General features: G+C 36.4%; 1 protein-coding gene across 1 annotated transcript in view; it reads left to right on the forward strand.

Moving 5' to 3' along the window:
• Positions 1-1,852: 1,852 nt before the first annotated feature.
• Positions 1,853-23,323, forward strand: part of ABCI18 (non-intrinsic ABC protein 4) — a 66,521-nt gene continuing 45,050 nt past the window's right edge. The window contains exon 1 of the mRNA XM_089808836.1: positions 1,853-3,021. Coding sequence (XP_089664962.1) covers positions 2,539-3,021 — 483 coding nt within the window. The 5' untranslated portion in view covers positions 1,853-2,538. The remainder of the gene's footprint in view (positions 3,022-23,323) is intronic.

Consider the following 23,323-nt stretch of genomic DNA (forward strand, 5'->3'; position numbering starts at 1 on the left):
TCTTAGAATTTTCCTCTTATAAGACATCCTGATCTTTAGCTTAGATCCTTGAAATCTTTTCCTGCAAGCACCAAGAGCTTTGATACCAACTGTTGGAATTATAGATGGAGTAATTGGGAGGGGGGTGAATCAATTACCACAAAAACAAATCCACAGATCCCTTAGATGTCTTAAATGACTAGTTACTGCTGATACTCGGTAAACACTATAAAAATGCTATAGCTCAGTAGATTAACTTGTTACTGATCTTCAAGCATTCATAATTATTAACATGCATAAAAAGGTAAATAACATGAACACAAGAGACACCAAATTTAACGTGGAAACCCAATATGGGAAAAACCACCAAGTAACTAGCTACCAATTTTCACTCTTCTTAAGCGAGCCCTATTAGGAGCCAACCCTATTAAAGGTTACAATACACACTGTTAGGTGTGACCCTGTTAGAGGATTTAATCACCCTGTTAAGAGTGGCCTTGCTATAGGTCTTTAGAACAATTCAATTGAACTGTCACCTTGTTAGAGGATTTACAAAATGGCTGTTAAACCAACTCTGTTAGGAGATTTTGAAATCACTGCTACAATGGTTAGAAAGTAACAATGAATAGACCTGAATAAGATGCAACTGAATTTGTTGATTACATATCTCTATTCTGCACTATTAGATCATTCTTGATCAAATATAGCTTTGCTGCTCCTCAATGATCTCTGATCATCCTTCAAAATTCGCTCTCACAATAATCAGTCTTCCTTCTCATTCACATTACATCAAATCCATCACACACCTAGAATTCACAACTTGACCTCTTATATATACCATTCAGATTATCAAGTCAGCTCATTCACAAGTTACATTTACCAATAAACCATACATCAGTTGGCTACAGATATTACATTAAACAAATAAATTTTATTTTACAAAATAATGAAATCCTTCATTGGCCGACCTTGCTCAGTAAACACTGCTGCAGAAATAATTTCCTGAGTTAACCATCTCAACTCTGTTAACACTGAAAATCTGCAAAATCCTTTGGTTGCCGAGTTAACTTGGTAAGAACTGAATTTCCTTTGCTGTTCATGAGAGCTCGGTAAGAACTGTTTTCTGCCATATTTTCTTTTGATGACTGAGTAAGCTTGGTAGTCACTAAATTGCCTTGCTTAACCTTGAAAGCTTGGTAACAACTGTCTGTGCAAGGTAAAGTCTGAGAATGCTTGGTAGACACTATAAACCATCTTTGCTAACTTTTTGAGCTCGGTAGACTCTGTCTCTTGCCTTGCTGACCATCTGAGTTCGATAGACTTTGACTGATAACTAATATGACATTTGTGTAACATCAAAGACAACACACAATTGAACAATTGTATCCAACAACAACTACACAGGCAATATATGTATAACTAGTTGCAATGTGGTGTCAACTTTGAACATAGCTTGAGTCAATGTGCGTCCATGTTAAAATATTTTGATTATACTACGCACTGTGGTTGAGGTTGCGATCCTAATTTGTGGGTTTAATGTTGATATGCAAGTGTTTTGACATGATTTGTATTGTAAACAATCAAGATGACTTTTTTATACCGAGCAACCTAGTTTAGCATGAGTCATACCCTTTTAACAAGATTGACAAATTACTTGTCCAATAAAAAAGACACCCGATTTTTGATTCAATACATTTATAAAATAAACAATTTATCTTTATATAATACCTTTTAATCTCTACAAAGTTTTGATATTTTTTAATTGACTTTTCAAATTCATATAGACTAATATATAGACCCCTATCAACTCCACCAACACCTTACAATTTAGACTTGTGTACTTATTAACTTCTCTCCCTCAACTAGATTTCCTACTCACATCATTTTATTCATTTTTATTTGAAAAACTAAGCTAGATATTGGTCGAGCGGGAGGTTAACCCACACGCGTCAAACCTTGCTTTCATGGAAATGACATCTAAACTCCCGCCCTCTCATAGAGGCTTCACCATCCTGCATGTGACCGTAAGAGAGGAGTTCTAGCACACCATCCTCATGACCGTGTGCCCGACCGTTTTGACCCAGCCGTGAAAATTAAAGGCGGAATCCATTTCCGTGCTATTAGTTGGCAGGAGTGGAGAACGCAAAGATTGCTATTCATATATCTATGCTTGCACCACAGCCCCCACCAGATTTGCTTCCAAAGGAAAGGAAAAATGAAATAAAAGCGTAGTATATGCCAATTAACCCTCCGAGCATACTGCTGGAGTAGGTCCCAGATTCGCCCTCAAATCCTTGTCTACACCTTCGATTCGCCCTCCAATACCCACTTATTCGTCACTTCAAATTCTTCTTTTTGCACACGGATTTGGCCACGAATCCTTACAAACCGAATTGGGCTACTGCCGAATTGCCTAAGTTTGCCGTCCTTGGATAGCCATTATTCTGAAATTCCTGAAAATCCCTAGTAGACTAGTGCCAATTTGCCTTTGAATTTCTATCTTCGAAGCCCCAATTTTCTGAGTCTCTTATATATAATATTTATATTGATTGGCTAACAATGTCCTATGAGGAAGAGGAGGCTCTGGAACACACGCTTCTAGTAGTGAGAGAGGTTTCGGTGTACAAGATCCCTCCCAGAAGCACAAGCGGTGGTTATAAATGCGGCGAATGGCTGCAATCTGATAAGATTTGGTCAGGCAGATTGAGAGTTGTGTCCTGTAAGGATAAATGTGAGATTAGGCTCGAGGATCCCAATTCTGGCGAGCTCTTTGCTGCCTGCTATGTTTATCCAGGCCAGAGGGACAGCTCCGTGGAGAGTGTGCTTGATTCCTCTCGATATTTTGTATTAAAGATTGAGGATGGCATGGGCAAACATGCCTTTATTGGCCTTGGATTTGCTGAGAGGAACGAGGCCTTTGATTTCAATGTTGCACTGTCTGATCACGAGAAATACATCAAGAGAGAGAATGAGAAGGAGGGGGCTGAAGAAGATGACGATGGTAAAATAGACATTCATCCTGCGGTCAATCAGAGGCTAAAGGTTAGATTCCTTTTGTTTGCCGTCTCGTCACGCAATTCGATCGTAAAATGTTAACTCTGATTTATTTCATACATAAATAAAACAAAAGATGGAAGATGACAAAATATAAAGGGGATCACACATACACTGATCTCTCTCTCTTCCTGTTTTTTCTATTGCCTTTTCTTTGCAATGGTATGACTGTTTGTTTCTATAATGCCAATACGTTAGTGGCTATGTGTAAAAAACTTTTACTTTTAAAATTCACTTTTGGGATTTGCCCAAAATATGCCTTGATCTGGAATAATTCGCAGTGTTCAGGGATAGATCAGCACAACTCACTCTTATTTGCTTTTACGTGAAGTAGTGTTACAGATTAGGAATAATAAGCCCATCCCTTATCACGCTCAGATTTAATAAAACGTGTCAGCCAATAGCTTATTTTGAATATAAAGACACATAATTGGCAATTCCCAAATTCACCAGTCTACATGGATGTAAAAACATAGGCATTGGCACCCTCAATGTTTTTTCATCTTGTGGTGCATGCTGGATTTGGGTTAAACATGGATCTGTGCCAGTTATTGTCCAGACAGGCGGCCACTTTTCTATTTTTAGTTGTACACAAATTTACTATCGTGGAACCATTTAAAATAATATTTTAACCTTTGCATTATTTAGCTTCAGGGAACAGATTTACACGAGATTTTGATTCATGGATTCACAATTTGAGTAGTTTCAGAAGCAAATTCTGCTTCCTTGTTTGGTCCTATTAACAATACCAACTGAACTAATTTTCTCGCCTGATCGTATAACCATATTATACAAAAAGTTTGTACCATCTCTAGATTCTATTTGACCTGCAGTTCTTTAGAAATGAAATGATAGATTTTAATGACGTCCACTATGCCTAAAGTAGCCTACGGGACCCATACGATCACCCCCCTAAGATAGGAGAGGAACTACTCTAGCTGTAGTAGATATTGCCTTCCATATCTCTACTTTTTATCCAGATTTTCTACATGAAGTAAATGTCAGATTGCTAAGGTAAATATTTGATTTTGAATTGAGTCGGGAAGTCTTTTCTAATGATACCACATTTTTAATTGCCATTTAATCAGCAAAGGTCTAATAAATGTGAATTAGAACAGTTTAGCAAACTAAAAATTTCACATATCATGTAAAATTGTTTCCCCTGCAGTTTAAGGGCCATGTGCTGATATGGGCTATTTTTCCTGTTATTTCATAATATTTTTGAACAAATAGACAGTTCTCTTAAAGAATGCGTCATTTCCAATAAAAAAATCCTAGCTCGCAAAAATAAATTGTGATCAGTTGGTAAAATTGGTGATCCCATTAACACAGTTTTATAAATATATGAGGATTACACTGCATTATTTTGATATTAACAAGAAGGAAACCAGGGTCCCAACCCAAATACGGCAGTTCAAGGAAGATTTATTTTAAAGCATAAAAGCAGGCAGATACAGGCTGCTTATAGCACTTAAGAATTGCAGAACCAGCTGAACAAAACAGAGACGAGAACTTAAAAAATAGGCCAACACAAAGACAACTGAGAGGGAGAATTTACTTCTCCCTCAGAGATAGCTTTGGCCAGCTGTTCAAAGTGCTCTGTTTTAGCAGTATCCAAATCCAGCATTTTCCGCACATTGTGCTACAAACCAGAAGGAAAGCCTGCCAAATGTCTCAATATTTTTTCTCTTTCTAGTTTCCCTCATTATCTTCTCTATGCTGTGTAGCCTAGCACTCTTAACCTACGACTTGTCTCGCATATCATCCTTGTTCACATACACTTACAGGATGTCATCCACTGAATCTGGCACATTCATCTCGTCAAAGGGACTTTTTCTCTCATATTTCATTGACAGCATGTGCTGAGTTGTAAGCTGTTGGCAGTGAGCCAACATACCTTGCTGGAATCTCGACATGGTTTAACAGCCTCCTATGTCTTCTATAAGTCTAGTTGTTGTATTGAGCATTAATAAGTTGATCTTTTGGTGTAATGGCAACCCTGCGGTCAACAAGTGGTATCAGATCTTGGTTAAGGTTCGAATTCTTGCATGCCATGATGGGTAATGCTGGGAGGGGGATTGTTTGCAGTGGGCAACATCCCTTGCTGCACTTGTGACATAGTTTAACAACCTCATGTGTCCTCTATAATTCTAGTGGTTTTACCGATCATTAACAAGTCGATCTTTTGGTGCAATGACAACCCTAGTGGTTAACATAAGCTCCTCCAAAAACATACTCTTTGGGGTGTCATCTAGGCTTATCTTGTCTAGTTGTTTGTTTATTAATCACTACTTTGTGCCTTAGCTTGGTTGTTACACTTTTGGACATGAGGGCTCAGAATCACTTGTTTTGTTAGCATCCTCAGTAGACACTTGACAATGACAAAATTTCTTAGGTTCCCCCAAAGCTATAGGTTTTCCCTTTCCCAACTTGTTATCCCTAGAAACACATTTAACCTTTCGTTCAGGAGCCTCACAATGCAGCTCCTTTGGACATGGCCATTTTATGGTGCCCTCACTATCCATAGGCAACTTCTCTTTACATAGGGGGGTAGCAGGTGATTAATAATATTAGCAAGTCTTAATGGGTTTGGCAGAGCAAAGGGCTAGGTGAAAGTGGTAGAGGTAAAAAATGAGGCCTTGGTGGAATGGGATGGGAAGTAAGTTATTTTAAAAAAAAAAACTTGGCTTTAGCCTTTATAATGGAACTTTCCAGTGAGTTAAACAAGAATAATGGAATACTGAACAAAATGTTATGTCTTAGACAAAGTTCTTAGACTCAGACTCGGTAGGGACTCACTAAGGCTGGCCTGTCTTGAGACTCAGCAAGGTGGAAAAACCCAATAAATTTAGACATTTTAAAGGATTTAAAACTTGTTTCATGCATTTAAAGACACAATAACATCATCAAATAGAAGCTAATTTGATCACATACACAAGTATACATTAGTCACATAAATGCAAATTGTAGCTTAAGGAAATAACAATTTTAGATATAGAAAATTATAAATATTGTCAAATGTATATAAAACTCATGGAATATGAAATTCATGATATAAAATGTTCCAAACATATATTAAAACAAAATGGTGGTGAAACTGGGCTCTGAAATCCTTACAGCCCTGGTTTAGCACATTTAACGTGGTGCCTAGATTTATATGTAACCAAGTTAATGATTATGAAGGAGAGAATTGTTAGAAATAGGGAATACTGGGGGGGCGGGGGTGAATCAGTATTCTACAAACTTTTGTCGCCAACTGGATATTATTAATTACTTTGAACCATGCGTAAGAAAGTAAACAAGTAATGCCGAACAGTAGTAATAACCATGCATAAAGAGAACTCATAACACCATATTTTGTTAACTAGGGCAACCCTGGCCAAGGGAAAACCCCGGTGGGGATGATACCCACTAGATAATATAGTGATATATATGTTCCTTGTTAGAGGATGGACCCTGTTAGGAGTCAATGACAAAATTCAGTATAGAGAGTCCCTGTTAGGAGACTTTGAATCCCTGTTAGGAGATTCGAACCCCGTTAGGAGTTGTAGTATAGTGAATGCAAGAAGAGCTCACTGCCCAAACATGCACTTCCAATTACAAGAAGAGCTCACTGCCCAAACAAGTAATTAGTCCTTAGTTATATAGGTGCTGTATCTTCTTCCTTGACTGATCTCTGTCCTCAGCTTGAACTTGGATCAGGAAATCAGGTTCTCAAAAACTTAGCATATATCGCTTCACAAAAGGTTCGCATATCACTTATCACAATACAACTACACTCTTCTTCTTGCAAGATATCCTTTTGTATAAATATCATGCCTTTTCACAAATTGCTGCTAGGTCGGCTAAGACCACAATATTTTCCAACTTAGAGTAAACATCTAGGATGTCGGACCTAATTGGTCAAGTAATTATTTTGTAAACAAAATAATTCCTTTCTTTTAATTCTGCTGTCCTATTTCACTTGGTAAATCGTAAATATCTCTTTTCCGTATTGTCCGTACTGATGTCCGAGGTTATACATGTCATCATCAACATGTATACAGTCTCCATCCATCTTTGCTAGTCATAATATGACATCATAAACTTTTTACATATAAAACAATGAACTGCTGTAAACCAATTTCATAGTTAGACAATTTTCTGAGTACCAAAAGCTAAGTGTCTTTATTACCGAGGTTTTCTGCAAGTAAGTACATCATGTGTTGCCATTAATGACAACAATTACATCACTACATATATAGCCAATTGTCAACAAGACTTTCTCTAGAAACAAAGAGTCATACAGAGAACATTAAGATAAAGGAGATCTCTTAAAGCAATTGAAAATTAACAATAGAAAACAAAGAACTCAAAGAACATGTTCAAAAATTACAGTTTAACTTGGAGAATGGTGAATATGTGCTGCTTTTGACAAAGGAGGACCTAGAGTAAATGAAAACAACAATTGAGAACGAAGGAATTGGAAATAAAATACTGGCGGCCCACAAAGTAAGGAAATCCAATCAGCAATGGCAAACATGGAGCTAAAAAAAAAATCAATTTTAAGAGAACAAACTGAAGAGATCAAATCATCTACAAACAAACACACCAAGTGACTTCATCTAGAAACAAGTAAGGCAATAGATTTGAGAAGATAAGGACAGAAATTATAAGGCAATGCATTTCATCATTAAAGGGCTGAAAGACCACGAGAAAAAGGAAAATACAAGTAATAAGAGACTTTCTTAAAGATCAGCTGGAATGGTATGGAGTAATCCAACAAGCACAAAGAATTGGAAAATGGATGAAACATGATAGAGGCAAAAATGTAAGATTCACTTTGAAGAACATAAAGGACAAAAACATGATTCTAAGAAACAAGAGATTCCTCAAAGGCACACACATATACTTTGATGAGGATCTTACCATAATTCAACAAGAAGATAGAAGAAAATAATGGGCAAAAGTAAAGGCAACAAGGGATAATGGAAATTGGGCTTGGTTGCAAATTGGGAAGGCCCAAATCAATAACATGATGACATGTAGGAAGTAGGAACTCGAGCCCCCTAGGAGTACATAAATATGGTTAGTTGGAATTCTAAAGGTTACCCATAAAGAAGAGGACCTGTTGTAGAGCCCATAGTTAAGAGGTAAAGATGTCGTATTTCTTATAGAGACACTTGAGTATAACAGGTGTAAAGTCCTAGAGTTTGAGGTTTACAAAAGAGCTTTAGTTTGGAAAGAAAGAACTGGTAGTGGCAAATGACATAGATGAATTACCATCTTCATTATAGAAACATGGGGCAGATTCATAAGTATAGAGAAAGAAGACTCGAACAAGCGCTACATATGGATGAAAATAAAAAAAATTCAAGTTTCAATGAGGGTTGTGACAAGCTACTTTGCTCCAAAAGGTTCAAAAACATATAAGAAGAGGAATTTAGATCGAGAGGACCCTTACGCATCTCTAAAAAAGAACATTTCTTTTCTCAACACTTTGGGTGAGGTCTTAATAATAGGGGACTTCAATGCTAGGACAACAAATAACCAAGCTCTCAATATGAAAAGAAGTTATATAAAAAGAAGTGACCCGCTATGGTTAGAAGAGGAGAAAGACCAATGCTGGTAGAAGTCTACATAGGATAACAAGGGAAGTGCTAATCATTATGGAGCGAAATTATTGGACTTTTGTATTTTGTACCTAAGTCACGGGGTTTGCCGAATTTTCTGCTTTAGGTTTGAAATTTGGCAAACCCATAAAAAATTAAAAAAATTGCTGAAGTTCGGCCCAAATTTGTACAACAATTATTTTGTTGTTGTTTCGCAAGAAATATATTTCATTCTAACGTTTTTAGGGTTTTTGATTTCTATTGGCTATAGCCTAGAGATGCTGTGAATGCACCCACCTAGGTGAAGTTCTGTGTGGCACAACATCACTCAAACACCGAAAAAGTCCAATCTTCTACATGCTACAACAACCAATCTTCTATGTGCATAGGTTTGCTGAGTAAATGCCAAAATAACGTTCTCCCAGTGGAAACGAGAATGTAAATGTCAGAGGAAACGATGATCTCCTTGCGGCAACGACAATTACCAAGCCAACAAACATTTTGAAAGATTAGATTTTAATAGTTTATAATTTTATTATAATGTAACTTTTATTTCTTTATCAACAGTAAAGCTTTTATGTATATTTTTTTATTAGAAAAATATCAATGTTTTACGTATTTATTTATTTATTTACTATTAGTAAAACATTAATATTTTTTTATTCTTATCTATTATTATTAATTAATTTATTATCACATTACTTATATATATATATGAAAAGTTATATAAGGTGAATTTTATGTCAATTTTTTTCGAATTATTTTGACCTTGCCAAACCTCATCCAAACTTCATGGTTGTCGAATTTGAACTTGAACTCGAACTTGTTGACTTAGGTTTGTACAACATGGTCATATGCAACGGTATGAAAGCATTGTTGATCCTACAAGTCTCGTTGGCATGAAGATTGTGAAATATAAAGAGCGTTGTCATTGATGGGCAAATTGAGTGGCGACCAATCAAAGGAAGTAGATGACATAAGGTGTTAGTACTAATAGAAGAATAAATCGATATTCACTCGCATACACCACACAACCACGTGCAGACAAGCGTGAAAGGTAGTTGATCTAGGTCATCAATGGAGTGAGTCACCATGGATTTGACGGGAGAGAAATGGGCAAAATGGATGTGACAGAAGCGAAGAGTGAAATGACGGAAGCATGCATGGACAAATGCCACTATTGGTTCACAGACTGACTAACAGGGCTACCAATCTAGACCCTAGGAGTATGGGTCATGGGTTTCTTGTGAACGAACTAGACATGGAATTCAAAATTTGAATTAAAAAATGAGCGAGATAATTTTGTTATGGGTAATTGTACCTTGACATCGTAGAATGAATATAAGCACTCAAAAAAAAGAGTTGTTGTTGAAGTTGTGGGTTGTTGTTGTTGGCATAAGAATGTGAAGAAGCCAAAGAGAAGGAGAAGAGTGTGTAGAACACACATAGCTAATGAAAGTGTAGACTAGCTAGGAAGAAGATACAACGATAGGCTGTCATAAACAACCAAGGGGAGAAGTGAGACCAAAGAACTCACCAAGTTAACAAGGAGATTGGTGCATCTTTAAAGATACACAATGGAGACCTACAAGGCAAGCTAGTGCCACATTTCAAGTCTAATACATTAGATTGCTTTCTTTCCCTTGCATCTATTTGTAGCTCTTGACAGGGCAAGCTTTATTAGTAAGCTTATTGTAAAATCCTCTAACAAGCTGTCTCTTAGAAGGAGACTTGTAAATCCTCTAACAAGGTAGCTCTCACAAGCTTGTTTAACCTTGACAGGTTATAGACATTGCTAACAAGATCTGTTTCTAGAAGAAACAATTGTAGCTCCAAATAGGGCAAACCCTTTACATACATTATAAGGGCTAGTGGGTATATTATCCCCACCATGGTTTTTATCCTCTAATTGAGGGTTTCCACTTATAAATCTCTATGTCAACTTGGTGAATGCTTTTGTGTGTGAATTTATTTGCTTCTACTTATTGCATTTGGCTTGGCTTTAGCTATTAAGTGGTTTGCACTTAGTTTGTTTACAATTGTTAAAGGAGTAGCCGGTCTTGGAATTGGTATCGATTTACCCCCCGTCTCAATATTGGTTGGGACCAATAAGCATGGTCAAATTCAAGGAACATTACTTGTAAAGCTTACAATAGTCAAAGTGTGGTCGACTATGTTATTTGTTCTCAAGATCACACCTCTAGGGCAATGGAGATAGAGATAGGAAAATGTCCAATAGGGGTAAAATCAGATTACAATACATTTTTTTATGAAATTAGCCATTATAGTTAACCCTCTTCTAGGGAAAATCTTTAGCAACATGGTTTGAATGCAAAATCAGCTTTTGGGCAGAAATAGAAGGTAAGAGGGCTAAGGGTAGGCTGGTATTTAGACCAAAAGACTCCACTATACGTTAATGATAATTTTCATATATATATATATATATATATATATATACGTGTGTGTGTCCATTCGTACATATTTCATACCCACCCAAGTATGAGTATATACGTGATATTACTATACTAAGACATGATAGCTTGCTTGGTACACAAAGATCATTATACAAAGAAGTTAATATTTCTTATTTAGTTCATTACAGTGTTTTGCTTATTTGGATAGCTCATGGTAGTCCTTGTACTTTCTTGATTGTCTGGCCATTCTAGTCCTTGGTTTAGGTGGTTAGGTTCATACCTATTGGTCTATCGGTGGATTTGGGTGTTCCCTTCCTAACTCTCATTTTGGCAACACTTGCCTCCGCAGTCATGCACCTACAAAATGGAAATGGTTCATGGTAATAACATGTTTCCAACTAATTTGAAGTAATAAAAAATATCACATAATCAAAGATATTCATTTTCCAATTCCATCTTAATGACTAACAAACATGTCATCTGACACATTAACTGATAACCAAATTTCCATTTCATAAGAATCAAAATATCTCAACAACTTTATCAATAAATCAATTTCACATGAACCATTATTCTCAACAGATTTAGTGAACAACTAACTTCACATGAATTTTTCCAACGGCTAGAATGTTATTTACTGTAGCAAAAATTTGGGATGTAACAAGTGTTATTTTTGTACTCAAATTTAAGGGTAGATTGTGATAAGAATTCAGACAGTACTCCATTGATCGGAGTTTATTCATTTTAGATGCTGTAAAGCATGGCTGAAAGATCTTGAGTGCCTCTCAAAAAAAAAAAAATTGCATTTTCTACGTGCTGACAGATTGGGCAATATTTTACCCACAGGATTTGAAATTTAATAGATATGATGACATTAATTATGTGGATTGTGCTCTACAGACTTTTGCAATGGAAATTCCCAAGGAAAATGATAAATGGAAGTGGGCATCTTTATTATGTCCCTTTCAGTCAGTTAACATGGAGTGAAGAAAATAAATATTCTCTAGTATATCTGCAGAGGAGGAATTGCTTCTTATATGGAATTGCTCAATGGTTTGACTTTGATTAAACTGAAACCCTCTCCATCCCTGAATCATGAAATAGGGTGGTGTCAACATTGAAGTTTATGAAGAGCTTATTGGTGCTGCGATGGGCCTAAAATTCCATGGTTTAAAGGTTCACAAGCAAAGAAATAGTGTAGGACACCAAAAACATGAGGAAATTTTTCAACAAAGGAGAGCCTCTGATCAAGCATCAGAATGGGTTCATCAAGGAAACAACGCCTCCTGCTAGGACAAAGTGTGTTGGGCTTCGACCAAGCATTTCACTCTTGACAGTTAGTTTAAAAGTTACTATGGCTATCACTTTCCCCTTCTGAATTTTCTAAGACTAGAGTTCCTAGAGTTCAAGACAATAGTTCATATTTGAGGATAAAAATTTATATTTTGCACTTTTGCCTAACTTTAATTCTGAAAACTAAAGAAAATACTGAGAAGGGGAGGGGGTGATTCTGAATTATAGAATTTAATAAAAGCAAAGACTAAAAGAATCCAAACACAAGGAAAACAGTGACTCAAAGAATTTATTGCATGGAAAACCCTTCTGGGGAAAAAACCTCGGTCCACTTGTAATCTGAAATGGGCTTCAACCCAGTACAATATCAGAGCTTCAACTCAAGACAAGGCTACAACCTTCCTGTCAAAAGGTTCCACCTCCAACTAGTATATGGCAACAACCATAGAAATTACAACTTGACAATTTGAAAACAAACACCTTATTTTGTAGTCATACTTAGCATCAACCAAGAAAGACCGCTGAGACATTAACAACTGGAAATTTCTGGAATGATTTTCACTCTGACCATATTCAGTAGATTACTTTTGAAGATGTATACAGTGCCAAGGCTTCAGTATTCTGCAAAGTGAACAGTTTCGATATCCCCTTTTGTAGAAGGCCAAACACCAAGATTTTAACACCAACTTTCAGAAAAATATTTGAAAATCTCTTACAACTCCAGAACCAAAACCAACACACATATTCAACATTCACAGTCATTTAGAAGCTATACGGCCACAACCCTGTTCGACTTTATCAGTTTTTGTCAGTACTCAAAAACTCCTTTCACCAAACTGTCATATGGTTCCAGCATAGTCTGCTCCAGCATTCCGCTCATCATAACTGATTATATCTCCACATTTCTTTTTGAAAAAACTGATAATGATATCCATGATTTTACAATTTTTTAAAATTGTATATTATTTTTACCAACGCAGGAACACTGGCGATACCTGTTGTTTTCCTCACCTAATCATATATCCGTCATATCTCAGAAAACAATATCATATTTCTGACACTGTGACACCTGCCATCTCAGAAAATGAGACCATCTTCTATTGTTTTTGACAGCCATATACATTACGAGCTTCTATGGAGATGCTTGACATCAATTTTTAATAGTAATGGCAGCACCAATATATGCTAGTGTTAATGTTTTGCCCAGAGAATAAACAGCAATAAAAGGTAGAATAAAAATGCAAAGATATACGAGATTATCCTGGGAAAACCCTTCCACTTGTAGGGAAAAATACAACCACACCAGAAAATATATCTTTTATCGATAATAAAATCTTTGAATACAATGCTTTCACTTGATTCCCAATTGTACTATATACACACCAAGTAATCACACACATAGAATTGAGAGACTCTTCACATCACAACCGAACGTCTCTTCAATTTTCAAAAACAAGTCTCTTCATCTTTCCAAACACATGCCTCTCCGCAGGACACATGTCTCTACACATAATATTGTCTCAAATATTATGATAAATGTTTTCTTCTGTTGAAGATGACCATAATGGTCATATTTCTAGCACATAAATTTAGAGAGGAAAATCTCTACAGCAGCTACAATCTTCAACACTCCCTTCTAGCAAGAGGTATCTTTAGTATGTCAGGCACACATAGCTGCAACCAAAGATGTTAATGATAAATTTACATCATATTAAACATGTTATTTCAGCATAACATAGTTCACCATAGTTATTTCATAAGCACATAAAATTTTAGTCATGGAGTCACACATGATTTCCACTATGCCTACACGCAAAGGGAGGAACAAGGGCTTTCACCTCAAACTTTCCCAAAGAAGAATGCATTTCCACCATGCCTACTTGTAGAGGGTGGAATAGAGACTTTCACTTCAAACTTCTCCTAGAGAAGAATGTGTTTCCACCATGGCTACTTGTAGAAGGTGGATCCATCATACCTACTCGCAAAGCATGGAACATAGGATTTCACCTCAAACTTTTCTTATAAAGAGGAGCTCATTACTAGCATGAATAAGAATGGTTGGGATTATCCCTCAACAGAGAATTCCTCTCAGCAGATTACCACAATAAGATAGCTGATGTAACCTCCCTCTGAAGCTGAAACATCTCCTTCCGAATATGTATCATCAAAGCAGCATCCTCATCTTATTGCTTCTTGTTGCACCCTGCAACCAAGAGAGATATTCATAACTCATCAAATCAACTATAATTGAAATCAATATTAAGAGCATACACCATTCCTAGTAATATAACATAGAATACATCTCTTTTGTATAGACTTCCATGTAGGCCCAACATAGATGATGCCAGATTGCTATTGAGGTGAAGTTCAGGAAGACAAAATTATATTAGAACAAAAATATGGGAAACAACCAAAAGACAGTCCTTTCATTAAGTTTTTAAAAATAATAACCTTCTCACTGTTAAATCTTTGAAGTTTTATGATCACACATAGATCAGAGTCTTAGGAACGCAAACAACGTATTGTCTTCCAAAATTTGCTTACTTTACAATACCATAAATTTTGTTTATCTTTCATTTTGATATAGACAACCAATTTTTTAATTATTTTACTACATTTATATCCAAGAACTTGTATTTCTAGAACATTAAAAATTAACTTACCCTGCTGAAGAATATAATTATTATATGTATAAAACTAAGAGCGTCCAAAACAAGTACACCTAAGGAGTTTGGCAAACGTTTCTTTCATCAGTTCAACTTATGAGAAGTCATTGTAGAGCTTGTCTTTCCTCCTATATAATTGTGATGCAACACCTAGGGAGCGGCAAAATAGCCATAATTAGATGATTCGGACCTGTCGAGTGGCCATCCCAAAAAAGACGATCCCTCACAAGTGGTGCTCGTGCCCATCTCCAATTCATTTACTCCTTGCCATCCCCATCCCCATCATCACTCTTGTCGGTGTTTTAGAGTTAAATCTCTCTATTTGGTTTCTCTTCTGTACGTATACTTCTATATGTAATACTCACTGCTCTTCTATGTTTTTGTATTCTCTCTCTGTTCAATATAGAAACATTCTCTCTCTCTTCAAAATGCTTCTTTTTCTCTCTTTGTTTGTTATAGAAACATTCTTGTGTATACTTGTATATATAGATCATAAACTATTTAATAACACATTCATTATTTTACCATAATATAGTATTAGAGCTATTCTTTTTGAAAAATAATAATGTCATTTTTGAAATTTCTTGAGTTGTTTTTTGAACTAGGTTTTGAAAATCTTTGATTTCTTCATGAAATTTTTTGACTCAAGATTTTTGAAAATCTTTGCCTAGGTGTGTTCATTTTATTTTTCTAGAACTTTCCCAAGTAGGGTTTCTTAGCAGCATTTTTTCTTGCAAATCCTCTCTGCTAGGGCATTGGTTTTGGTTTGCAACTTACTTTGCTTCTCTAGGCGTCAATTTTTGGGAAACGTAGGTCTCACGTGTCTTTGAATCACTTTTTTTGGGTCATTGTTTCGTTGACTTTTAGTAGAATTTTTCTCTACAAACAACGACCTTTGCTCACTCTTCATTTTTTGACATCTATTTGTTTGCAACCTACTTTCCTTATTGCCTTTTTTCTTCAGATTGTGACTTCAAAAATGACCTGCGATTTTTTTTTTTGCTAAATTGCGACTGTTTTTTGGCCATTTCAAACCTTCTCTGCCTTTTTCGGTGCCATCAAGGGTTTTTACAACCTTTTGTCATTGATTTCTAGCAAGAGCAATTTCGTTTTCTACCATTTTTACAATCAAATCTGCCACTTCTTTGGTTTTTCAAAAATGGCTAGGTTTCTTTCGAAACTCTCTTTTACCGTGCCATTTTGGAAAACTTTTTTTAGATTCTTGGTGGGTTTTTGTAGATCTCATCTGGGTTGGCCTCTATTTTTTTCTGGGTCTTCCGTTAATCTGCCTCAAAGTTTGTGCCTATGTAGATATTCACTTTTTTTGCATAAAAAAATGTGTCATGGCATCTCTCACCAATCTTCTCTTGGAAGGCAGTTAGCAATTCAATGAAAAGAACTATGACACTTGGAAGTAGAGAATGATGACAATATTCGAGCACTGTCGTCTTGAGGCGATTGTTCTGGGCATCGAGATTCGTCCTACCATAGTTGATGCTACTCAAGAGAAGTTTGATGAGGGTAATCGTGAAGCGGTTATGCTCATCAAGCTTTTAGGTACTAATGATCAGTTGCCTCAAGTGTTGTTTGGCAAGGCAACTGCAGAGATCTAGAGAACACCGAAGTATCTCCATGAGACATTAAACAAAAGCAAAGTGTTCTTTTTGAAGAATCAACTATTCTCTATTTTTATGGATGAATACATGTCCTTACAAGAACCTCTTCTAAAGAATAAGGATATTAGAGATGAGCTTGAGGCCATTGGCTGTACAATGGAGGAAGAGGATATGGTGATAATTACTCTAAAAAGTCTACCACCATCCTATGAGCACTTTATTGAAATGCTCAACATTACTGCAACTAATGTTGACCTCAAATTTCCACACTTGTGCACCAAATTTTTGCTTGAGGACTGTTGGAAACAACATTTTGGTAGTAGTGCTCCTTCATCCTCCTTTGAACAAGCATTTTGACCCCAATCCTTTCACAAGGATAAAGGCCAATCTTAGTCATTCACCCAGTCTCAAGATAGCTCCAAAAAGAAGCAATCTAGATGCACTATTGTTGCAAATTTGGTCATGTGATCCGAGAATGCAGGACTCACATTGCTTTTGAAAAACGGAAGTAGGGAGGGTCTCAACCACATGCCAATATTGTAGAGCATGTAGAGCTCATTGATCAATTCAAGTCTTCCTTTTACATCTTTTCAGGATTCACTTGCAATATTTTTTGTTTTGAAGTTAGATTGACCATTAAGGGAGGGTATTAGAGTTAAATCTCTCTAATTTTGTTTTTCTCTTTAGTAGATTTATTTATGTTTCTAATGGTCACCCCTTTTCTATGTTTCCATAATCTTAGAATGTAGGACTCACATTGCTTTTGAAAAACAAAAGTAGGGAGGGTGTCAGCCATATGCCAATATTGTAGAGCATGTAGAGCTCATTGATCAATTCGAGTCTTCCTTTTACGTCTTTTGAGGATTCATCTGCAATAATTTTCGTTTTGAAGTTAGATTGACCATTAAGGGAGGGTATTAGAGTTAAATCTCTCTAATTTTGTTTTTCTCTTCAGTAGATTTATTTCTGTTTCTAATGGTCACCCCTTTTCTATGTTTCCACAATCTCTCTTTGTTCAATGGAAACTTTATCTTTCTCTCTTCAAAATGTTTCTATTTCTCTCTCCTTATTTGTTATAGAAACATTCTTGTGAATAGTTATATATTGATCATTTAAGATATCTTGCAACCCCATTTGCAAAACCTTCACCAAGTATTTTGCCTTATGAACCATTCATTAGAAAGCCCCTTAAGCTCATCAATTGATAAGTAGTTAAGCATGCTTAGGCTGGAGTAGTACTGGGATGGGTGACCTCCCGGGAAGTCCTGGTGCTTCACCCCTGCGAGCATCACCTAGATCCAATGAATGCTAAGTGTTCCATTTATTCTCATGAGAGATGGATTCATGTTGAATCACTACTCATGAAACATGGGTCAATGAGTTTGACTCAAAATCACACAGTTAAATCCTGATAGCAATATCACAATTTGACTTGCTATGGAAATTATCTCCTACTTATCAATTGATGAGCTTAAAGGGCTTTCTAATGAATGGTTCATGAGGTACAATACTTGGTGAAGGTTTTGCAAATGGGGTTGCAAGCTTTGGGTTTAACCATGGAGGAAACTCCATAGTTAAGCGCGCTCAGGCTGGAGTAGTATTGGGATGGGTGACCTTCCGGGAAGTCCTGGTGCTTCACCTCTGTGAGCATCACCTAGATCCAATGAGTGCTAAGTGTTCCATTTATTCTCATGAGAGATGGATTCATGTTGAATCACTACTCATGAAACATGGGTCAATGAGTTTGACTCAAAATCACACAGTTAAATCCTGATAGCAATATCACAATTTGACTTCTTGTGGAAATTATCTCCTACTTATCAGTTGATGAGCTTAAGGGGCTTTCTAATGAATGGTTCATAAGGCACAATTCTTGGTGAAGTTTTTGCAAATGGGGTTGCAAGCTTTGGGTTTAACCATGGAGGAAACTCTGTGGTTAAGCGCACTTAGGCTGGAGTAGTACTAGGATGGGTGACTTCCCGGAAGTCTCGGTGCTTCACCCCTGTGAGCATCACCTAGATCCAATGAGTGCTAAGTGTTCCATTTATTCTCATGAGAGATGGATTCATGTTGAATCACTACTCATGAAACATGGGTCAATGAGTTTGACTCAAAATCACACAGTTAAATCTTGATAGCAATATCACAATTTATGATATCTGTTTAATAACATATTCATTATTTACCATAATAGTCCGCTTAGCTCATTATACACCTATGATGTGTATGGGCTATGCACCCGTTGCTTCGACTCGGCTATGTTTTGGTAAGTCTGTCTTCTACGAAAGACAAACATACTTAACCTCTCTTGGCCCAGACAAAAAGTAGGGTTCTCTAGCTATCCAACCATTATTGGGGTTGGAGAGATTGTTACTGCAAATACAAACCAGACTTAATGGAGATGCCGGGACGCATGAACTCCATAACTGATTCACCAAACCAATCTAGAATTCCATGCGCTATCCAAGGACTTAGTTCCTTCGAAACCTACTTGGCATTACCTATGATCAGTGACAAAAAATCATCCAGCAATACACGACACCAAGATATATCAGTACAGATGGTAGTTACCATGATAACCATCAGAATTCCAATGTCTACATCATAATGAATGATTAAAAGACCTTGAACGAATGACCACCATATATGATAACCAACGACACACCCGACTCATCTCCTGCAATGGCAACAACACCTCATACTGATGAGTGACTCAACAATCATACCCCTAATTCTGCGAGCTTGCGTAAAGGAGGAGGAAGCTGTTGTTCTAAAAGACTGGTGACCTTTCAACTTTATTTACATGCCGTGCTGCAACGATTGAGCAATACAATCATCTTCTTCTCAGGCGCAGACTCTCATTTAGAGTTAGTTCACTGAAAATCATGAAACATTTGCAATGGAGCCCTCCTCCAAACTCAACTGGTCCACCCAGAGCTTGACCTTTGTTGTAGTGACTTACACACTCTATGCATTGTCCAAAGAGATGGAGCAACTGGTTTCTTGATCACTGTTCAAACAGTCCACTTGGCAATGCTAATCACGATGACAATACTTCCTGGTAGATGCAACACTGAGACGTCTGCAACTTCCATTCAATCCAAGGCTCCATCTTAATGAGTCTTCAAACTTCTCATATTATACCAGTTTTTACAAATGCACGAAGATCAATGATAGTGTAGAAATAGTGTTCTTTCTGAACATGAAGATGCAATACATATATAAAAAGTCCCTCTGAGCATCAAACTGACAAATATTGACAGAGTCAACAAATTGAATACAAAATTGAATATATAAATTATCTGGTATTGACAGACACGATGAACTGAATATGAGAACTGTGAAAAACATGTGCATTATCTTCCTTTGATAGGAAATGAAAAATGCCAACAATCTTAATAACATATTCATTTTTCTGAACCCGCACCACAAGAACAAAAGCCAATGAAAGTAAATTTCTTCAGACAAAGATCCCACACCAAATAGAAGAATATGACAAGCACTAGAACAAAGCAAATATAATAATAAAGACTGCAGTTACAACCCAAGCAACTAGAAGCAATTAGACCGGAAAAAGAAAATCTAATTTGCAGCAATTTATTCCCAATACTTGCTAAAAAAATAATGACAGACATAAGATATTATGAAACTTGAAGAATCTGAAATATCCTATCCTGGTTCTGGATCTTACTACAACTTGGCTCCGATACCATGTTAATGTTTTACCCAGAAAATAAAGATAAACAACAATAAAAGGTAGAATATAAATGCACAAAAGACGCAAGAGATTATCCTGGGAAAATCCTTCTCTTGAAAGAAAAACCCAACCACACCAAAAATATTTCTTTTATTGATAATATAATCTTCGAATACAATGCTTTCACTTGATACCCAATTGTTGTGCATGCACACAAAGTAATCATGCACACACACACATATATATATATATAGAATTGAGAGGCTCTTTACATTACAACCGAAGGTCTCTTCAATTTCCAACAAAAGTCTATCTTTCCAAATGCATGCCTCTTTGCATGACACGTCTCTGCACATAATATTGCCTCGAATATTGTCATAACTGTCTTCTTCAACTGAAGATGGCCATAATGGTCATATTTCTATTACATAAAATCAAAGATAAAGATCTCTATTGCAGCTACTATCATCGACAGCTAGGACGTTACACTACAGCTGTCATCCAGTTCACACACTTTTTTAAAAACTGTGACATGGATAATCTTTTTACCCAATTTGCAGAGCCTGTCAATGTGCTTAGTAACGCCTAATTACAGGTGAATGAATGATATTTGCCTGGAATAAAAACGTCAAATTCCCTGCACTGGAATGTTATTGCAGCCACCTAACGCTTACAAATTGAGAACATACACTTGTCGGTGATTTCTTTGTCAACACAGAAACAAGGATCTCCAAGAACATCAACCCAGCAGACTTTGTCTCACATGCCAACGCAAAACCAAACAAACTAGATGCCAGCACAATCACCATTTGTCTCATGTGGCATATGAAAGCTGACAAGGATCCAGTCAGCACACCCAAACACAAAATACAAACTATGTTATAGGAAAACAACTACAAACCAACAACACAATCTCCATAGTAGCTTTAGCAAACATTGAAGCTTTCAGCTAAACACAATTAATGAAAAATACCAACAATATCCCCCTATTTTTCATTGATGACAATCCCATACTGCTCTCCCTGAATGAGTCTACTCCCCCTTTGACATCAATGATCATGAAGTAATTTAATAAAGATCTGAAAAATTGAGGTAGAAGATAAAACATTTAAGTGCTCCCCTGAAAATAAGCCATTCAGTGAGGCAAGGTTACACCAAGTCTACTCCTGAAGTATTCAAAGCATTCCCAGGGTAATGTATAGTAAATATATCAACCACCTATTCTTTAGTACACATATTCCAGCTTGACAATGTGATTAGCAACTTGCGCTTTCAAAAAATGAAATTTGATTAGAATATGTTTAGTATGAGAATGCATAACAGGATTTTTGGAAATGTCTATAGTGCTGATATTGTCAAAGTAGATAGAAATAGGATAACAAATCTCAACTTTAAAATCGAGCAATGAATGTTTCGTAAGTTACCTTATTCGCCCCTTAGCATGCAAATTCGACATTTGATTCGTAGCTAATTCAAAGTCGCTTCTGGTTCTTGTCAAATTCATCACTTGTCTGATGAATGATGAATTCCCTGTGGGTTCTCTTTTTTGGATCCTAGACGAATTTGGGCGAATGTCAAGCGAATTTTGTAGTTGACGGAAGAGGTCGGGAGGAATTTGGAGCTAATTTGGGTGTGCAACCAAAAAAGTTTGACTTTTTAATGTTTTTATTGTTTTGAAAAGGCATTTTTTTGGTTTAAATAAAATCTGATTTATTATCCAACCTACCCAACCCTAAAACATGCCCGCACTTCATATAGTGGTGTATGAACTTATTTGCTGCAGCATAATTTTACACACACACACACACACACACACACACACACATAAAATTCAAAATTCTTGTACGGACAAACCCAAAACGAACCTGAACCCAGCCCCAAAAAAATTTGATCGAGTTTCGAACCTGCATCCAAACCAGAATCCGAACCGGCAACTTAGAATGTTTCATCCAAATTTCTTGATTTGACCTAGCCTGTCTGATAAGTGCTCCTATGTTACTGGTTGAAGTTTGCTGGTATTGGCTTGATGTTCTGTATCTATTTTTCCTATGTTGTCTTTCAGATTTATGCAGATAACAGTTGTGGGTTTGTGTTTTTGTGCAAGGGGGCGTTCCACGTTTTGGATTGCTTGCAGTATAATGAAAGAATACATATACATTTCAACAAACAATCTAGTTCAGCAGTAGATGTTCAATAAGCACCAAGGAAAATAAATTAATAATTTATTATTCAGGCATCACAAATACAGTACATCGGCTACTCTGTCTTCAACTAGTAAGACTAACTTGTGCAACTGACATTGTTGGAGTGGCTGGAGTGTGTCGTGTTCTGATCACCTGATAACACAACCTCAAATATGAATGGTACTCTGTCCCTATTCAACTTTCACTCTGTTCCGCTACCCTGGTTCTCAACATCAATCAATTTGCTGGACTCCTCAAAGAATGTGGACCCTTAGAAGACAGCTGTTATATATATGAATACATATTTTTCCTGACTCTAGTTCATTTGATGCATACACTGTCAAAATTGATTGTTCTTCAAATTTGCCGATGGTCTCTAACCCGATAATATCCAGGCTACCCTGCTAGCTATTCCAATCACTAGTTCCAATAGGATTGCCATGCTGTCGATATCCCAAATGTTAACTTCCTTATTATCTAGTATAGATAAATCAAACTCAAGTGTCAAAGGCCAATAGGCCAATTTGACATTTGAGTAATTGAGTTATATTGTCTTTTTATATATGAATAAATTATTATTTACTGTATTATTTTAAATTATATTTATAATCTTCTATAATTATCGCAGGACTATCTTAAACTAATTATCATTAGTTTATCAATGTCAATGTTTTAAAGAAATTATTGGCTGTGTCTATTCCATCCAATTGACACTTGATTGGTGGCTCCCTAGTTTGTGTCCATATGATTGATGCTTAACACCAATCGGGGGTTTGGAAGGTGGCACATAATTACTTTTGTCTCACACGTAAAAGACAACAGTTCCATTT

The sequence above is a fragment of the Cupressus sempervirens genome, chromosome 11 (assembly GCF_028749045.1).
Source record: "Cupressus sempervirens isolate cs-2001-9-10 chromosome 11, ASM2874904v1, whole genome shotgun sequence".
NCBI lineage: Eukaryota > Viridiplantae > Streptophyta > Pinopsida > Cupressales > Cupressaceae > Cupressus > Cupressus sempervirens.